Source organism: Echinops telfairi, unplaced genomic scaffold, assembly GCF_000313985.2.
Source record: "Echinops telfairi isolate 266 unplaced genomic scaffold, ASM31398v2 ScPeMD7_3533;HRSCAF=4204_1, whole genome shotgun sequence".
Taxonomy (NCBI): domain Eukaryota; kingdom Metazoa; phylum Chordata; class Mammalia; order Afrosoricida; family Tenrecidae; genus Echinops; species Echinops telfairi.
The window spans coordinates 13,663,147-13,677,123 of record NW_022107432.1 but is presented as its reverse complement, the minus strand read 5'-3'; the positions used below and the strand labels follow the sequence as shown (position 1 = coordinate 13,677,123).

Below are 13,977 nucleotides of genomic sequence, written 5' to 3'. Positions count from 1 at the left end.
GAGACCCATGTAACAGTACTACATTGATAATAGTATGATATTTCATAAGAGGTCACTTCTAAAACCATGTACCTTAGTCACATTGAAAAATTTGCATCATATCTGAGGATGCATCATGAGAACACAATAATATTCAGTCAAATAAAAGAAGTCAAGTAGATACATGAAGTTCATTTTACTATTCTTGTGTTTACATTTGAAAATTTCATTTAAATTAAAGGCTAAGGAAAGAAATCGAGATAAGAAAGATGACAATGTCGTGTGAAGACAGATGTTCCTACTCCCAATTACTTACTTTCCTTTATTAAATATGGAGAAGCTAACATTCTGGGAACCTGTAACAAAAAGAAGCAGGGGAGAGGGCTGCATGAATGTCTTCGAACAGGCTATTGTTCCCATTAACCCAAGGGCTCCTCGAGTCAGCCTCTCTCACTGTAATTCCCTACCCATGTCCCATAGCAACCCCTCACTTGCTTCGCACCATGCGTCCCACTGACTGGCAGCAATAGAAAGACAAATGTGAGAGAATAGAGCAGATAAGAGTTTAAGCTTGGAGTGAGACTGAGCTGGATTTTAATCCTGTTGCAACAGTTACTTATTTCAATTTCCTCACCTGGAAAATGAAAATAATTCCATCTACCTCACAGGCTTGTGGTGGAGGATTAAATTAGTTTATATATAAGCTGCTTCCCATACTGTTAATTATTCCCAATGTTAATTATTATCAACACCTTCACAGGTCTCAATTCCTGACTTTGCAGTGAAAAAAAATGGACATGAATTAAAAAAGAATGTCATTTATCCAACAGACCGATATAGCTGCCTTCCACGCGGCACTGGAGGGTCCCAAGGCCATGGTCCTCCTGCACAGAATAACTATGAAAAGAATGCAAAAGTGGATATAAGAATCACCCAGCAGCACATCCCAGACATTTAGACTCTTCGGCTATGATGGTAAAGTCAAGTAAAAGAACAAAAGACAACAAATCAATCAGAAAAATTTTGTAGCTTCATAAGGTAAAATGGGGCTCATTGGAAGAAATACTTAGGGAAATAACAACTAGTTTCATCACTGGTACATAGACTACCAAGCGGACACACAATACGAGAGATAAAATATAACTTATTCTTCCTTCCAACCAGTTCTCTTTTCCCAAAATCTTATATGCACAACCAAAAGCACATCTAAAACATAGGGAGAGGAATGGTGAGGGGGGACTGTTAGCAAGTGCAAATCCAAAAAAGGGAAAATTCTGAGCAAGTCAATTAATGAAACCACATTATAGAATGTGACACTACTAAACCCTAGTCCTCAAAGCTAAGCCATAGAGTATAATTCTCATAAACAACAGCAAAAACTCCCTGCCACTAATTGACCCTAGTCAACAAGACAGATCTGCCCCTGTGGGTTTCCGAGATGGTAACCATTATGGGAGTAGAAAGGCTCATCTTTCTCCCACTGTGCAGCTGGAGGGTTCCAACGACTGCCCTTGAGGTTGGTTAGCACTCCGACCAGCCCGCCAGGTAAGTCTCACATGAGTCTTGAGGAAAGATGAATCCCCCTAGTTGAATCCAGAGCTAAGTGAAAGTCCAGAAAAATGTTGGCTATCAGAACGGTGAATGTGTGGGTACTTAAGAATAGATATTCAATTCTACACCCACCCTCACTCTAACTCCCTGCCAGGCAGTCGAAGCCAACTCATAGTGACCCTATAGGACAGAGTAGAACCGCCCTGTGGGTTTCCAAGTCAGTAACTCTTCACTGGAGTGGCAAACCTCGCCGTTCTCTAAGGTGTGACTGGTGATTTCAAACTGCTGGCTTTGCTGCAACAGCCCAACAGGCAGCCCACTGTGCCACCAGGGGTCCTATAGCTCATGTTTATAGTGATGAGGCTGCCAGAGTTCAAATCCCAGCTCTGCCACTCAGTCGCTGTGAGATGGTGGGCAAATTACTTATCCTCTCTGTGCCATAAGCAAATGTATCTGCAAGGCTACTAGATAATTTAAACGTAAAGCCTTAGAGCAGGACTTGGCTTATAGAAGGCTAATAAAAACAAACTCACTGCCATCTAGTCAATGCTGACTCATAGCGACCCCTACAGGTTCCCAAGACAGTAACAGTTTATGGGAGTAGAAAGCCCAGGGAGTAGAAAGCCCAGTCTTTCTACCTTGGAGCTGCTGGTGGCTTTGAACTGCCTACCATGAAGATTGCAGCCAAACCCATAACTGCTCCACCACTAGGGCTCCTGTTAGAAAAATAATAGTAAACAATAAGTATAGCTATTGTTTTCAATGTCAACTTCAATTTGCATGCTTAGAGTCCACTTCAATTTGCATTTTGAAGCAATCCTTGAACATATCCAGAAAGTTTTGAGATATATCAAATAAATTATGGATTATTTTTACTTATAAATAAATAGGCATCTATGTGTGTTCAGGAGCCCCAGTGTCGTGGTCATTATGTATCGGGTGGCTAGTCATAAGGTCAGCAGTTCGAAACCACCAAGTCTCCCCTGGAGAAAGATGAGCCTTCTCACCCCAGAAGAGTACAAGTCTCAGAAACGCACAGGGGCAGTTCTAACCTATCCTCCAGGATCACTCTGAGTGGGGTTTGTTTGTTTGTTTGTTTGTTTGTTTGTTTGTTTGTTTGTTTTTATGTGTGTGTGGACCTAAAAGCCTATTTGTTGGAAAGAAAAGATAAGCACTCACCAACTTGCTGTCTGCCTGTTTACCAGAGAGCAAGGAGTGAACCACTGGTCTCTTTGAGCTTCCAAGGTCAACGGGCTGTGTGAAAAGTAGAAAAGAGAGACACAAGGCAATAGTGCACGATTCCCAGCACCTATCCCTGTCAGAACTCGGGGGAGGAATTATGAACCTCCTCCTCCTCCTGATGTCTACAGTCATTATTGCATGTGGCAGAAAACTTCCTCAAGGAAACCTTGAGTCAACTGTTCAGCCTGAGAGCAGGGATGTACAGTCTGCACTTGGGCACAGCAGCAGAAAAGGTCCTCCTTCCTGGAAAATCCTTTTTTCTTTTTAACCATTTTATTAGGGGCTCACACAGCTCTTATCACAATCCATACACACATCAACTGTGTAAAGCACATCCATACATTCATTGCCCTCGTCATTCTCAAAACATTTCCTCCCCACTTAAGCCCCCAGCATCAGTTCTGCATTTTCTCCCCTCCCTCCCCCGTCCCCCTCCCTCATGAACCCTTGATAATTTATAAATTATTATAATTTTGTCATAAGTTACCCTGTCTGACCTCTCCCTTCACCCACTTTTCTGTTGTCCATCCCCCAGGGAGGAGGTTATATGTAGATCCTTGTAATTGGTTCCCCTTTCTACCCTGCCTTCCCTCCACCCTCCCGGGATCACCACTCTCACCACTTGTCCTGAAGGGATCATCCGCCTTGGATTCCCTGTGTCCTGGAAAATCTTTAAAGACCTCACACTGCTCTACTGAATCTACCCAGCACAACTATGGTGCTTATGGCTTTATTTCTCTTTCAAAGGCTGCACTGCAGACCCACGCTGAAATGGGTCTAAGTGGTGAACATGGCATAGTGTCAAGAAAGCTCTTAGGGCTTCTGTCCCTGCAGGAAAAGTAAGTTCCTTCAAGACAAGCTGACCTCTACTTAAAGTATCTGACCAGAAATGTAGGTCTTAAAAGTAATCACTTAAAAGTAATTACTTAAAAGTAATCACCTCATTCTTCAACTAAGGCAGAATCAGAAAGGTGCCCCTATCCCTTCTAGGATTGTGGGGGACATTAGAGTCAGTGCATAGAATCTACTCAGCCAGTCATATAATAGGATTGCCCCCTTACCTTAGAAATTCTCACCATACTTGTTTCATACATCAAACAATCACAGCTTCATATATTGACTAATAGAGCTTTCCAGAAGGGCCACAGCCACAACACTGCCCCTTTTTTTCCTTCTCTTTCCCGAGTATGAATGATTTAATAGCACCACTTTTCCCTTAAGTCTCCAGTGGAGAAAAGCCATTTGACATCCAATTCATTTCCAGAAAACTTTAAAAACTCCACGGCATACTGTGCCTGCTTCCACTATTTCCCCTGGTCACACTAATAGAATTTCTAAATGCACAAACTGGTGACAACCAAACAAGGAAGGCAAAGTGGACATTTGGTCTTTAGGCTTCGTTTTAGACAGAACGTACTGTAACCTGGATATCCAGAGGAGGGTAAAGAAAGGAAAAAGAAAATCCACAGGGGCAATTATAATACAATTCACACTGAGCCGAGTGACTGGTGGCCAGTAACTAACTGGACCAATTTAATCGACCAGGCATGATTGCATTGGCAAAGTTAGCTGAAGCCCAGCTCACCAGCGACCAGAAACCGCATGGAGGAAAATAATTCGGTGCCAACTGCTTACAATGTATTGCTATCAGGGATGCCACGTGGGGAGCAATCCGGGAGATTTACAACCCCCTCCAAGCAGAAATAAAAGACGAACTTACCTATCAATGTATTCAGCATCAAAATCAAAGGTTTCCACTCTTCCAGTGATAATCCAGCCATGCACATGGATCATATTTCCTGTTTGACGAATATATTTAAACGGTTAATGGACTTGGCTCAAATTCGAAATGTATAACTGAAGCTGAATTGTTTTCTTGAAAACTCCTACCCAATGTGGCCCACCTGGTCATAACCCAGATTAATACTTTAAAAATAAATTGTACAATGGTATGATCCCGTGATAACTATTAGCCATGAGAAAGGCTAACGTGGCTATTTTTCCATCACAAAGATGGCTGCCATTGAGTCAACGCTCACTCCCGGAAACCTTAAATGCAACCAGTGTCTGGCTGGACACCCCGTCATCGTGATCGCTGACGTGTTCCCTTCATGGGCTTTCTACACAAGGGCACTTCAAAAATCCGTGGAAAATGGAATTAAAAGGTAACGATTTTTTTCTATGTACTTTTGGAAGTTCCCTTGTATGTGGAGCACACGAGGACTGATGGCTCTTCCTCACAGCCCCACAACATGCAAGGTTTTCAGGAGGGCGGGCTGATTGCCACACACTGCCCTGGCCCTTGCTCTGGGCTCTACGTAAACATTCACTCAATAGATTAGGAACGACATGGCTTGGGCGGCTGCTCTTAGCTTGATGGGACTTTTCTCTAGACACTTGCTGGCATGGAGATAAAGAGAGCTATGCCATGTGACCTGGATGGGTATTCAGAGATCCTACATATGTTTCCAGAACACTTCATTGGCTCACGTGGAAACTGTATGTGGATCGAGAGCAGTTGTATGAACAAAACCAGAACATCCTGCATGATTTAAAATCAGGAAACACGTGCATCGGGGTTGTATCGTGTCACCCCATTTATTCAAACTGTATACTGAGCAAATCATCACAGAAATTGGATTTTATGAAGCAGAGAGTGGATCAGGATCGGAGGAAGGCTTATTAACAACTGTGACTTGCAGACGGCACAGCCTTGCTGGCTGACAATGAGGAGGACTTGAAGCCCTTGCTGATGAAGATCAAGGATTGAGGCCTTCCGTATGGATTGCAACTCAATGTAGAGACCACAATCCTCACAACTGGACCAATAGGTGACATCATGATAAAGGGAGAAAAGATTGAAGTTGTCAAGGAGCTTGTCTTGCTCAGATCCACCATCAGCGAATGCTCAGGGGAGCAGCAGCCAAGAGATCAAAAGGCACGTTTCACTGTAGGAAGTCTTGTAAAGGAAGGATGTTACTTTGAGAATGAAGGTGTACCTGACCCAAGTCATGGTATTTTCAAATGCTTCATATGCCTGTGAAAGTTGGACATCGAATAAGGAAGGCCAAAGAGGAACTTGTACATTTGAACTGTGGTGCTGAAGAGGAATATTGAAAGTACCATGAACTGCCAAAAGAACAAATCTACCTGGAAGAATTGCAGTCAAAATGCTCCCTAGAAGCAAAGGCAGTGAGACTTGTCTCAGCCACTGGGACTTGCTATCCAGAGAGACCAGTGCTGCCTGCAGAAGGACACGGTGCTTGGTGAAGAGGAGGTGCAGTGAAAAAGAAGAAGGCTCTCACCAAGATAGATGGACACAGGGACAGGAACAATGGACTGAAACACGGGAACGACTGAGGGTGGCGCAGGCCAGGTGATGCTGCATTCTACCTATCTCACTACATAGGTCAGAACCAACTTTTTGGCATGGAATAAAACTATATTTGTCTCCAGATTTCAAAATGCCAGAAGTGTCATAGAAGGCCCAAATAAACAAGACCTAAGTAAGAAAGGAGGAGCCCTGGTGTTGTGGTGGTTAAGGGTTGGGTTGTTCAACATAGGGGTCAATGGTTCAAAATAGCCAGCTGCTCCAAAGGAGGAAGATGAGGCTTTTACTCCCCAAAAGGTTGATAGTCTCAGAAACCCTCTGCTACCGTATCCTGAGGGCTGCCATGAGTTAGTATAGACTCAATGGCAGGGTGGTTAGAGGTGTTTTTTGGAGGAAGGACACAAAATAACAACAAAGTTGCACATGAGAGGGTTGGCAATTGACACATATCATTTATTCAAAATAGTGTACTGCGCTAGACTCATGTTCAAGTACAGGGTCAATCAGGGCTCCACAAACAGTTTGTGTGTGCCTTCTACTCTCCGTGCATGCTCTCTGTGACTTGAGGGATTTCCATTGGGTAGTGAGACTCTTTGTAATATTCCCTCTTTTGAGGAAACAAGAATGAAGATGCAGTCAACTGAAATCCCCAGCCAGCAAGATGTACAGCCTACTAGTCTCATGACTCATAGCAATTGGGATCCCTTACCAAAATACTGCAGGCACCCTGGTAGCCGTGGAGGGTAGGCCTTGGGCTGTTCACCACAATGCCAATGATTCAAACCCACCAGCAGCTCCTCAGGAGAAAGACGAGACTCTCTGTCCCATTAATATTACAGCCTTAGAAGCCCTACTCAGGGTCCCTGTGAACCTCACCTGATTCGATGACAATGAGACACAAGATGCTGTACGGCCTGATCTTTTTCACATTTGGCAAGCATCGACACTCACTTGCATAGGACTGCAGGGGGCGAGTGTTCTAAGCGCATACACCATAGCTGTGTGATGCAGCCAAAGTTCACCACACAACGTCACCACGTGAAACTACCTGCATTCCAAATAACTAAAGGATGTAACCACTTGTCTGCAGCACCCAACCAAGGCGTCAGGATGAGGGAAGTGTAGGTCAATGAGGTCAGACCTCGAACATGGAAGGAATATGGGTGCATGTGGGACTCATGAGGTCTGAACTCAGAGGATATTGAATTCTTTTCATTGACAATTAAGAACTCAAAAAAAAAACCAAAAAACTTTACCAACAAAGTCTATATCTTTTCACACGGGGCTTGTTTCCTTACTAACAAGGGCTGCTCATCTACAGTCCCTGGACGCCTTTGGAAGTCACTGAAACAGTGGGGCCTTCCAAGTACTCGTGCAACCATTTTCCAGGAGGCTAAGGAGAAAGGGAGGGAACCGAATGGCTTAAATGAAAGTCCCAGAGTCGTCGAAAGCCTGACTCTGGCATTCTCTGGCACTTGGCTAACAACGGGCAGAAGAGCTCTCTTTATTTTAGGAGAACTTAAGAATCAACTTTCCAGCTTTGGGGGTGGGGAGAATTCTTGCTTTGGTGGGCACAGTTTAAACGACTATTAACAGATTGCAGAAATCAGGAGTGCCTGTGAGTTCTGGCTTTCTTTTTAAACAAAGACTCCCCAACAGAGACTGACTAAATGCCTGAGCCACATCGTGGTGCCAAGGGATTCTGCGTTACAGTATGAGACTGTTAACCACATATAGACATGCCGCTGCTCAGAAAACACCATCTCTTCCCCTCTCCCCAACACCTCCCCCATCTTCCTGGCTGCTAACTCTGGGCAGGCTTCCCAAATGAAATGAAAGTAATCGTCTGGAAAATGATTGCAAAGATGCAGCTGTGTGGATCCTGCCCGGAGGGACCACTCCAAAGGAGGCCCAACACCAATCGTTCCCCACGAAGGTGGAGGAGGCAGTGTGCGGAACCCAGACTTGATGGGAGAAACGGGCTTGACAGATCTGGGTGTCGCCTGCTAGGCCATTTCCTACCTCTGGAGGCTGGCTCCATCCTCATCCCTCACCCTAACAAGACTTCTGCTGTCTACCAACTACAGCCTGAGACTTTCACACACCACATTTTCTTTCAATAAGCATTATCGTGTCTTCATTAGTCAGACGAATAGAGAGGAATAGGTTTGTAAACAGCCCACACCAATAAGATCATTCTTAGTTCACATCCCTTCATAGGAGCCCTGGTGGCATTGTCAGGTTAAATGTTGGACTTCTACTAATAAGGTTGTCAGTTCAAACCCCCCATCTGCCCCTTGGGAGAAGGAGGAGGCTGTGTGTTCTTGTAAGGTGTATAGCGTCAGAGCCAAGTTCAGGGTCATTATGAGTTGGAATGGACTCAATGGCAATTGGTTAGGGGTCTATCAATTTCCATCCTTCAAAAGATAACGCAAGCACAAATATATAACCTGCTTCTGTGTCCACACACAAAAGGGGGTGGGAGTTTCAATCACTTAGTTATTCCTGTGGACATTCTTGACCAGTTAAGCCTTCTAAAAAGATCATGTTATGCATTTAGGCACAACAATATATAAGCACTGTGCATGTTGTTTTCACCCCTTTAGGCCATTGTGAAAACCCGTCTGAACAAATGAACTAGAAGTAGGAGATTGCAAAGAATCAGACAGCAAATTACACAATCCTGGCTGTATTTGCTACTGAGTTCCAAAATCTGTCTCTTACTTGCAATTCCTTCTCCTTTTATCTACATTCCTCAGCTTGCTCGATCTCCTTCTCTTCTGCCTGCCTGGCCTCTACATATCGGTGCGCTTTCTGACTCAGAAATAAATTCCCCAGATGAGAATCAGAGTTCAAGATTTCTTAAGCAGTATCCAACAGGGCGCAGCACAGGACAAAATAGTGTGTATGTGTACACTGAATTCTGAGTGGGTTTAAATCTCAGCTATGCCACTATGCTTGATTTTAGCCAAATTACCTAAGCTCTTGGTACTGTGATTCCTTAACTTGGAAATGGGTACAATTAAAAGAGTTCTCCTATTGTTAGGATTTTGTGATACCCTAACAAGACAATGCTTATCAAGGGCTTCGAATAGAGTGAGCATTGGGTGAAATTTAACATGACATAAATGATTGGTAAGTTTAAGAGCCATGATGGCTTCTGTTTCCTGCATGCTCCTGCATCGCCTGCTTTGATTTTGCTGGTCTTTGTCTTTGCTCTCAGTGAGATTCAAGAAGGAGGGCTTAGTGGTGAAACCAACCCAGGAGAAAATAAACCAGCGGTTGACACCGATTTTCAAAACAACCACCCAGGATGAGCTGAAGACGCCTTCTTACAAAGACCATCTTCTTGGGTAGAAGCGTCAGCGAAAAATTGCAGCCAAAGGATTCATAATTATTTCTGTTTGAACAGAAACTCTCTTACCTGGAACTCCACTTGATGGGTTAACTTGATAAATAACGGGTGTCTGTGCCTTGGAAAACTGTTTAGAAAACATGATCACAAGTGAATATTTCATTAGACCCTAGCAACCACAAACACACGAAGTGCAAGTCATTTCTCATAAGGCGTTAGTCTAGGATAATAGGTAGTTACGTTTCTCCAAATTACCTTCACATCGATTTCTTTTATCCTCATTGTATATCTAGGAAGCTGAGATGACAGATATGATTAGATCTCTTCTCCAGAGGAGCCAGAGGGAATTTAATCAAGGCCATACAGCTCTTTAGCCTGAACCATATGGCCCTAAACCTTGGCTAGCCTATTTCTGCCTGCCCATCTGCCAGGAACACATTGACCAAAAGGGAAAATAGTCCACCATGCTTCAGAAGACCAACTTTTAAATTCCGTTTTGAAACTCAATTCCTTTGAGCCTTCGAGTTTTGTAACTTTTGTTTTGCCAAACAAGAATTTGCTTAATGTAATTGGAAGGATTGCAACTTAATTCTTTTTTTTTTAATATTAGCTCAGGATCTATATGAAGAGCCCTTTGATGTCTCCAAGATGGTTCCATTATAATTGGCTGGACAACCAGTGTGCTCCATTGTGGTAGCAATGCCCTTACGGAGAAAGCTGGCACCTGCCGTGCTCCTCTATGATGTGTGGTCAGCGAAGGACGATGGTAAAACCTCCAGCCAAATAGATCCCCAACAGTTCCCAAGTAATGCAGTAAACAAATCTTTTCTTTTTCTTTTTAGCCCCTGAAGTCTGTTTCAGTTTTACTTCTCCTCCTTTTGTCGCCATGCAGGCCAGGGTTTAGATCTGGCGAGGAAGGGGTCTGGAGGGCTCTCAAGGCTGTGCCCTTTCTCTGGTGTGGAAGCTCCTTAATCCAGTGTCAATTTGAGGATTCAGAGTGAAGGGGTGGAGTCTAGTCTGTCAATCAGGCCGTAGCTTGATGACCTTATTTGGAGGCACTAAGGAGATAAATAGCTCACTGGAGGCAGGATGCAGAGGTCGGACGCATGCTCACTCCCTGACAGACACCCCTGTGGAGAAGACACATGGAGAGAGGCTGATAGAGCCAGGCCTCTGGAGCCAGCAAAGCCACGTGGAGACCCCTGCCAGCACTGAGATGCCTCTACCGCCACTGGATCCACAAGACTTTGCACCCACTGGCCTATGATTTTCCTGCGGCATCATTGCATGTGTTTTGTGAGTCTGAAGAGGACTTTATATATTGGTATCGGATATATGGGCTAATATCAGACTTATGGACTTGATCTGGACTGGGATTGGATGGTTTCTCGATACTCAATTGCTCTTGTAGATACAGCTCTTTCTTATACACATGAGTGGCTGTGAATTTGTTTCTCTAGTCTTCCCAGACGAACACATCTAGTCTTTTCTTGCTTTCTTTCCTTCTTTCTTTCCTTTTATTTGTGGAATATAAGAGCCTCAATGAGAAACAAACAAAGCATAGTTCAACTTAAACAATTATCAACCAGCATCTAGATAGGTGTTTGGAGCCTATGAAAACTGGAAAGTTGGATAGCTACACAAGGGAAGTGCTTATTGGGAGACTGGAATGTGCCCATTGGCAGGAAAATGATTCAAATAGTTCAAGATTCAGGGAAGAAAAAAAATACATATATGTATGTATTTTAATATATATATATATAAAAGTTTAAGGAGGAAAATGACACTGGGAGAGGTTGGAGCTTGTAAGTGCCTGGCCACAGCACTCCAAGTTCTCTTGCAATGTCCCTTGTCCCCATGGGCACCATCTCCACAAAGCTCCATAAACTCTATAATGGCAGGGACAATTCGAGACGCAGTTGAGCCCGAAGATCTTCAAATTCGTAAATTGTTCCATCTCGAATGTTGGTATGCTTCCTGGACGCAGAGAAGAGAATGTGAAGTCTGAGGAACTGCATCTCGCCCATCAGAATTTGTGTGAATCTATGATTCGGCATTGATAGAATGCTCACCTTTCATGTGGGATACTGGAATTTGATTCCTAGCAGCTTAATTTGATCCAGAGCAACAGAATTGTATCCCTAGTATCCACCCATCCATCTGCCCACGAGGCAGAGGTTTCAGTAGAACTTCCATATTAAGATGGAACCGAAAGAAAAGCCGAATGACTTCTTCCAAAATCAATCCATGAAAATGTGATGGATCACAATAATCTGACCTGCAACCAATCATGGGAATGGTATATGACTGAGCAAGCTATAGCTTCCCTGTGCCTGGGTCACCATGCGCTGTGGTCCCCACTCCACAGCAACTAGCAACAACAAGAAACACACAACTCTCGGGAGATGGTGCTGGGGGGCAGTAGGAAGGAAAGGACATCAGGGTGGACGACCCAGGCCAAGGTTTGACCCAAAAGCCAATGACTCAACGTCTCGTCTCTGGCTTTCACCACCACCGCTCCTAACCTCTTGACGACACTTAGGCCTCCACCCCAATCGTCTCCAGCGCTTCGTGAAATAAATTACAGCCGATTGTTTTCCTTGGTCTGCTTCTACCACCCAGGAGTCTACCTTCCCGGAGAGACTACAACCGAACAATGACTCTGTTGTTAATCACCAACCCTAATCAGACATCTAAAACCAAGACTTTTTAGCAGAGCTGATGGTGGCTTGGCGAGTTTAGGTTTTAAGTATTGATCCACATAGCTGAACAGTCGGTCTGCTGTCAAGATTAGTGTTCCCCACCTTTTCAGGGAAAGGGCTAGAAAAATAGTTCACGGAAATATGTGCATCCAAGGGGTCAACCTAAGTGTAATGTGACCTCAGTGATTGGGGGCTGGCTTGGATCTCACCAGAAGATCCGGGTTAATACAGTTCCACCCATACCTGCCAAATATACAACTCCCCATCCTCCTCATCACCCCCCACGCGGGGCCTTTGTCTCCTGCTGGGAAGGGCTTTCCTATCGATGTCATTGCCAATAGAACTTGATCATCAGAGCCTCTTGAAGTAGATCAGTGGCTATTCCCCCATCTCATGGGTGTTGGGAACCAAGGCAAACAAATGAACGTAGTCTAAACCAAAGAAAACATACCCCCAACTCCACCCCCTAATTTCCAACTTGTAAAATAAGACGTACCACTCAGGAAAGCGGAAACCCTTTTACTGGAAGTTTGTGGGGCACACAGTGACACCTTTGTTAGACGTTCCCAAGCCCTCAGGGTGGTGGAGCAGGCTCAGGGCTGAACTTCAAAAAGGGCTCCACTTGAGGGTCTCTCTGAGCCAACACAGCATAAAATGGTGCACTTCTGAGAGACATGGGCCCCTGACCGCCCACCAAGCCCGAGACAGGGCAGAGTGAAAAATTAATAAGCTTCCAAATTGTGCTTCCTGCCTGCTGATTGCTGAGCTATCGGAAGGTCAGCAGCATCAAGGTGGGGAGAGGAGCAGAGGCAGATCGAATGAGAGAGCCACAGCCTCCGGCTGGGCGACAGGCCTTCTGTGAAGAGTCCCCACCTGCTGGGGCAGGGCCAGCGGCCAGCCTTTGGAACGGGCTGGCAAGGTGTAATGAATTTTTATACTCCTGGCTCCCCCAGTGCCAGTCCCCAAACAAAAGGACATGCTGGGTTTTCTTTAGCTTGGAATGCCTCTCATGAACCGCATCCCCTGGTGATTTCTCATCAAGTCACCAGGCTAGCTGAACCATTGTAGGCAGGGTTTCTTTCGCTCCCCTCTTTCTCTCCTGACCCATCTTGTCCTAAGTAGGAAAAAACTAGTGACTGGGGGTGAAAGGAACGTCAAAACCCAACTCAGCACGGTGCTTACGGAGCAGGTTTAGTTATCTCCCTTCTGTCTCGGAGACAGCAGAGGACTGCTGATATGGGTTCTAATCAGAAGAGATGATATTCTCTCTCTCTCTCTCTCTCTCTCTCTCTCTCTCTCTCTCTCTCTCTCTCAGCCTCATCCCGGAAAACAAGGTTCTCTTTGACTGAGGAAGAAGTGGTTCAATGTGAATTGAGGAAACATTCTAAATTTCAAGATAAGATCTATGTTCATATATTTATATGTTGTGTATTAAGGTAGCGGATGGACATTGGGCCTCGACTCACGTACTCACTGAACACAAGAACACTTTGGTCTATTAACCTGACAGTCCGTGATGCTCACCTTCCTGACAAAATCTCTGAAGTCAAAACAGGTGCATAAGCAAATGTGGTGAAGAAAGCTGATGGTGCCCAGCGACCAAAAGATATAGCATCTGGGGTCTTAAAGGCTTGAAGACAAACAAGAAACCATCTAGCTTGGAAGCAACAAAACCCACATGGAAGAAGCACACCAGCCTCTGTGATCATGAGGTGTCGATGCGATCAAGTATCAGTCATCAAAGACCCCAAACAAAAAATCCTATCAATGTGAATAAGGGGGCGTGTGGAGTGTAGACCCAAAGCCCAGTCAGGGTG

At 44.6% G+C, this 13,977-nt stretch overlaps 1 protein-coding gene across 1 annotated transcript in view; it reads right to left on the bottom strand.

Moving 5' to 3' along the window:
• Positions 1 to 13,977, bottom strand: part of PKHD1 (PKHD1 ciliary IPT domain containing fibrocystin/polyductin) — a 579,560-nt gene that overhangs the window by 556,836 nt on the left and 8,747 nt on the right. Inside the window, exons 7-12 of the mRNA XM_045294754.1 lie at positions 9,528 to 9,585; positions 4,493 to 4,571; positions 2,710 to 2,784; positions 812 to 876; positions 296 to 335; positions 20 to 72 (exon numbers count right to left, since the gene is read on the bottom strand). Of these exons, the coding sequence (XP_045150689.1) occupies positions 20 to 72; positions 296 to 335; positions 812 to 876; positions 2,710 to 2,784; positions 4,493 to 4,571; positions 9,528 to 9,585 (370 nt within the window). The remainder of the gene's footprint in view (positions 1 to 19; positions 73 to 295; positions 336 to 811; positions 877 to 2,709; positions 2,785 to 4,492; positions 4,572 to 9,527; positions 9,586 to 13,977) is intronic.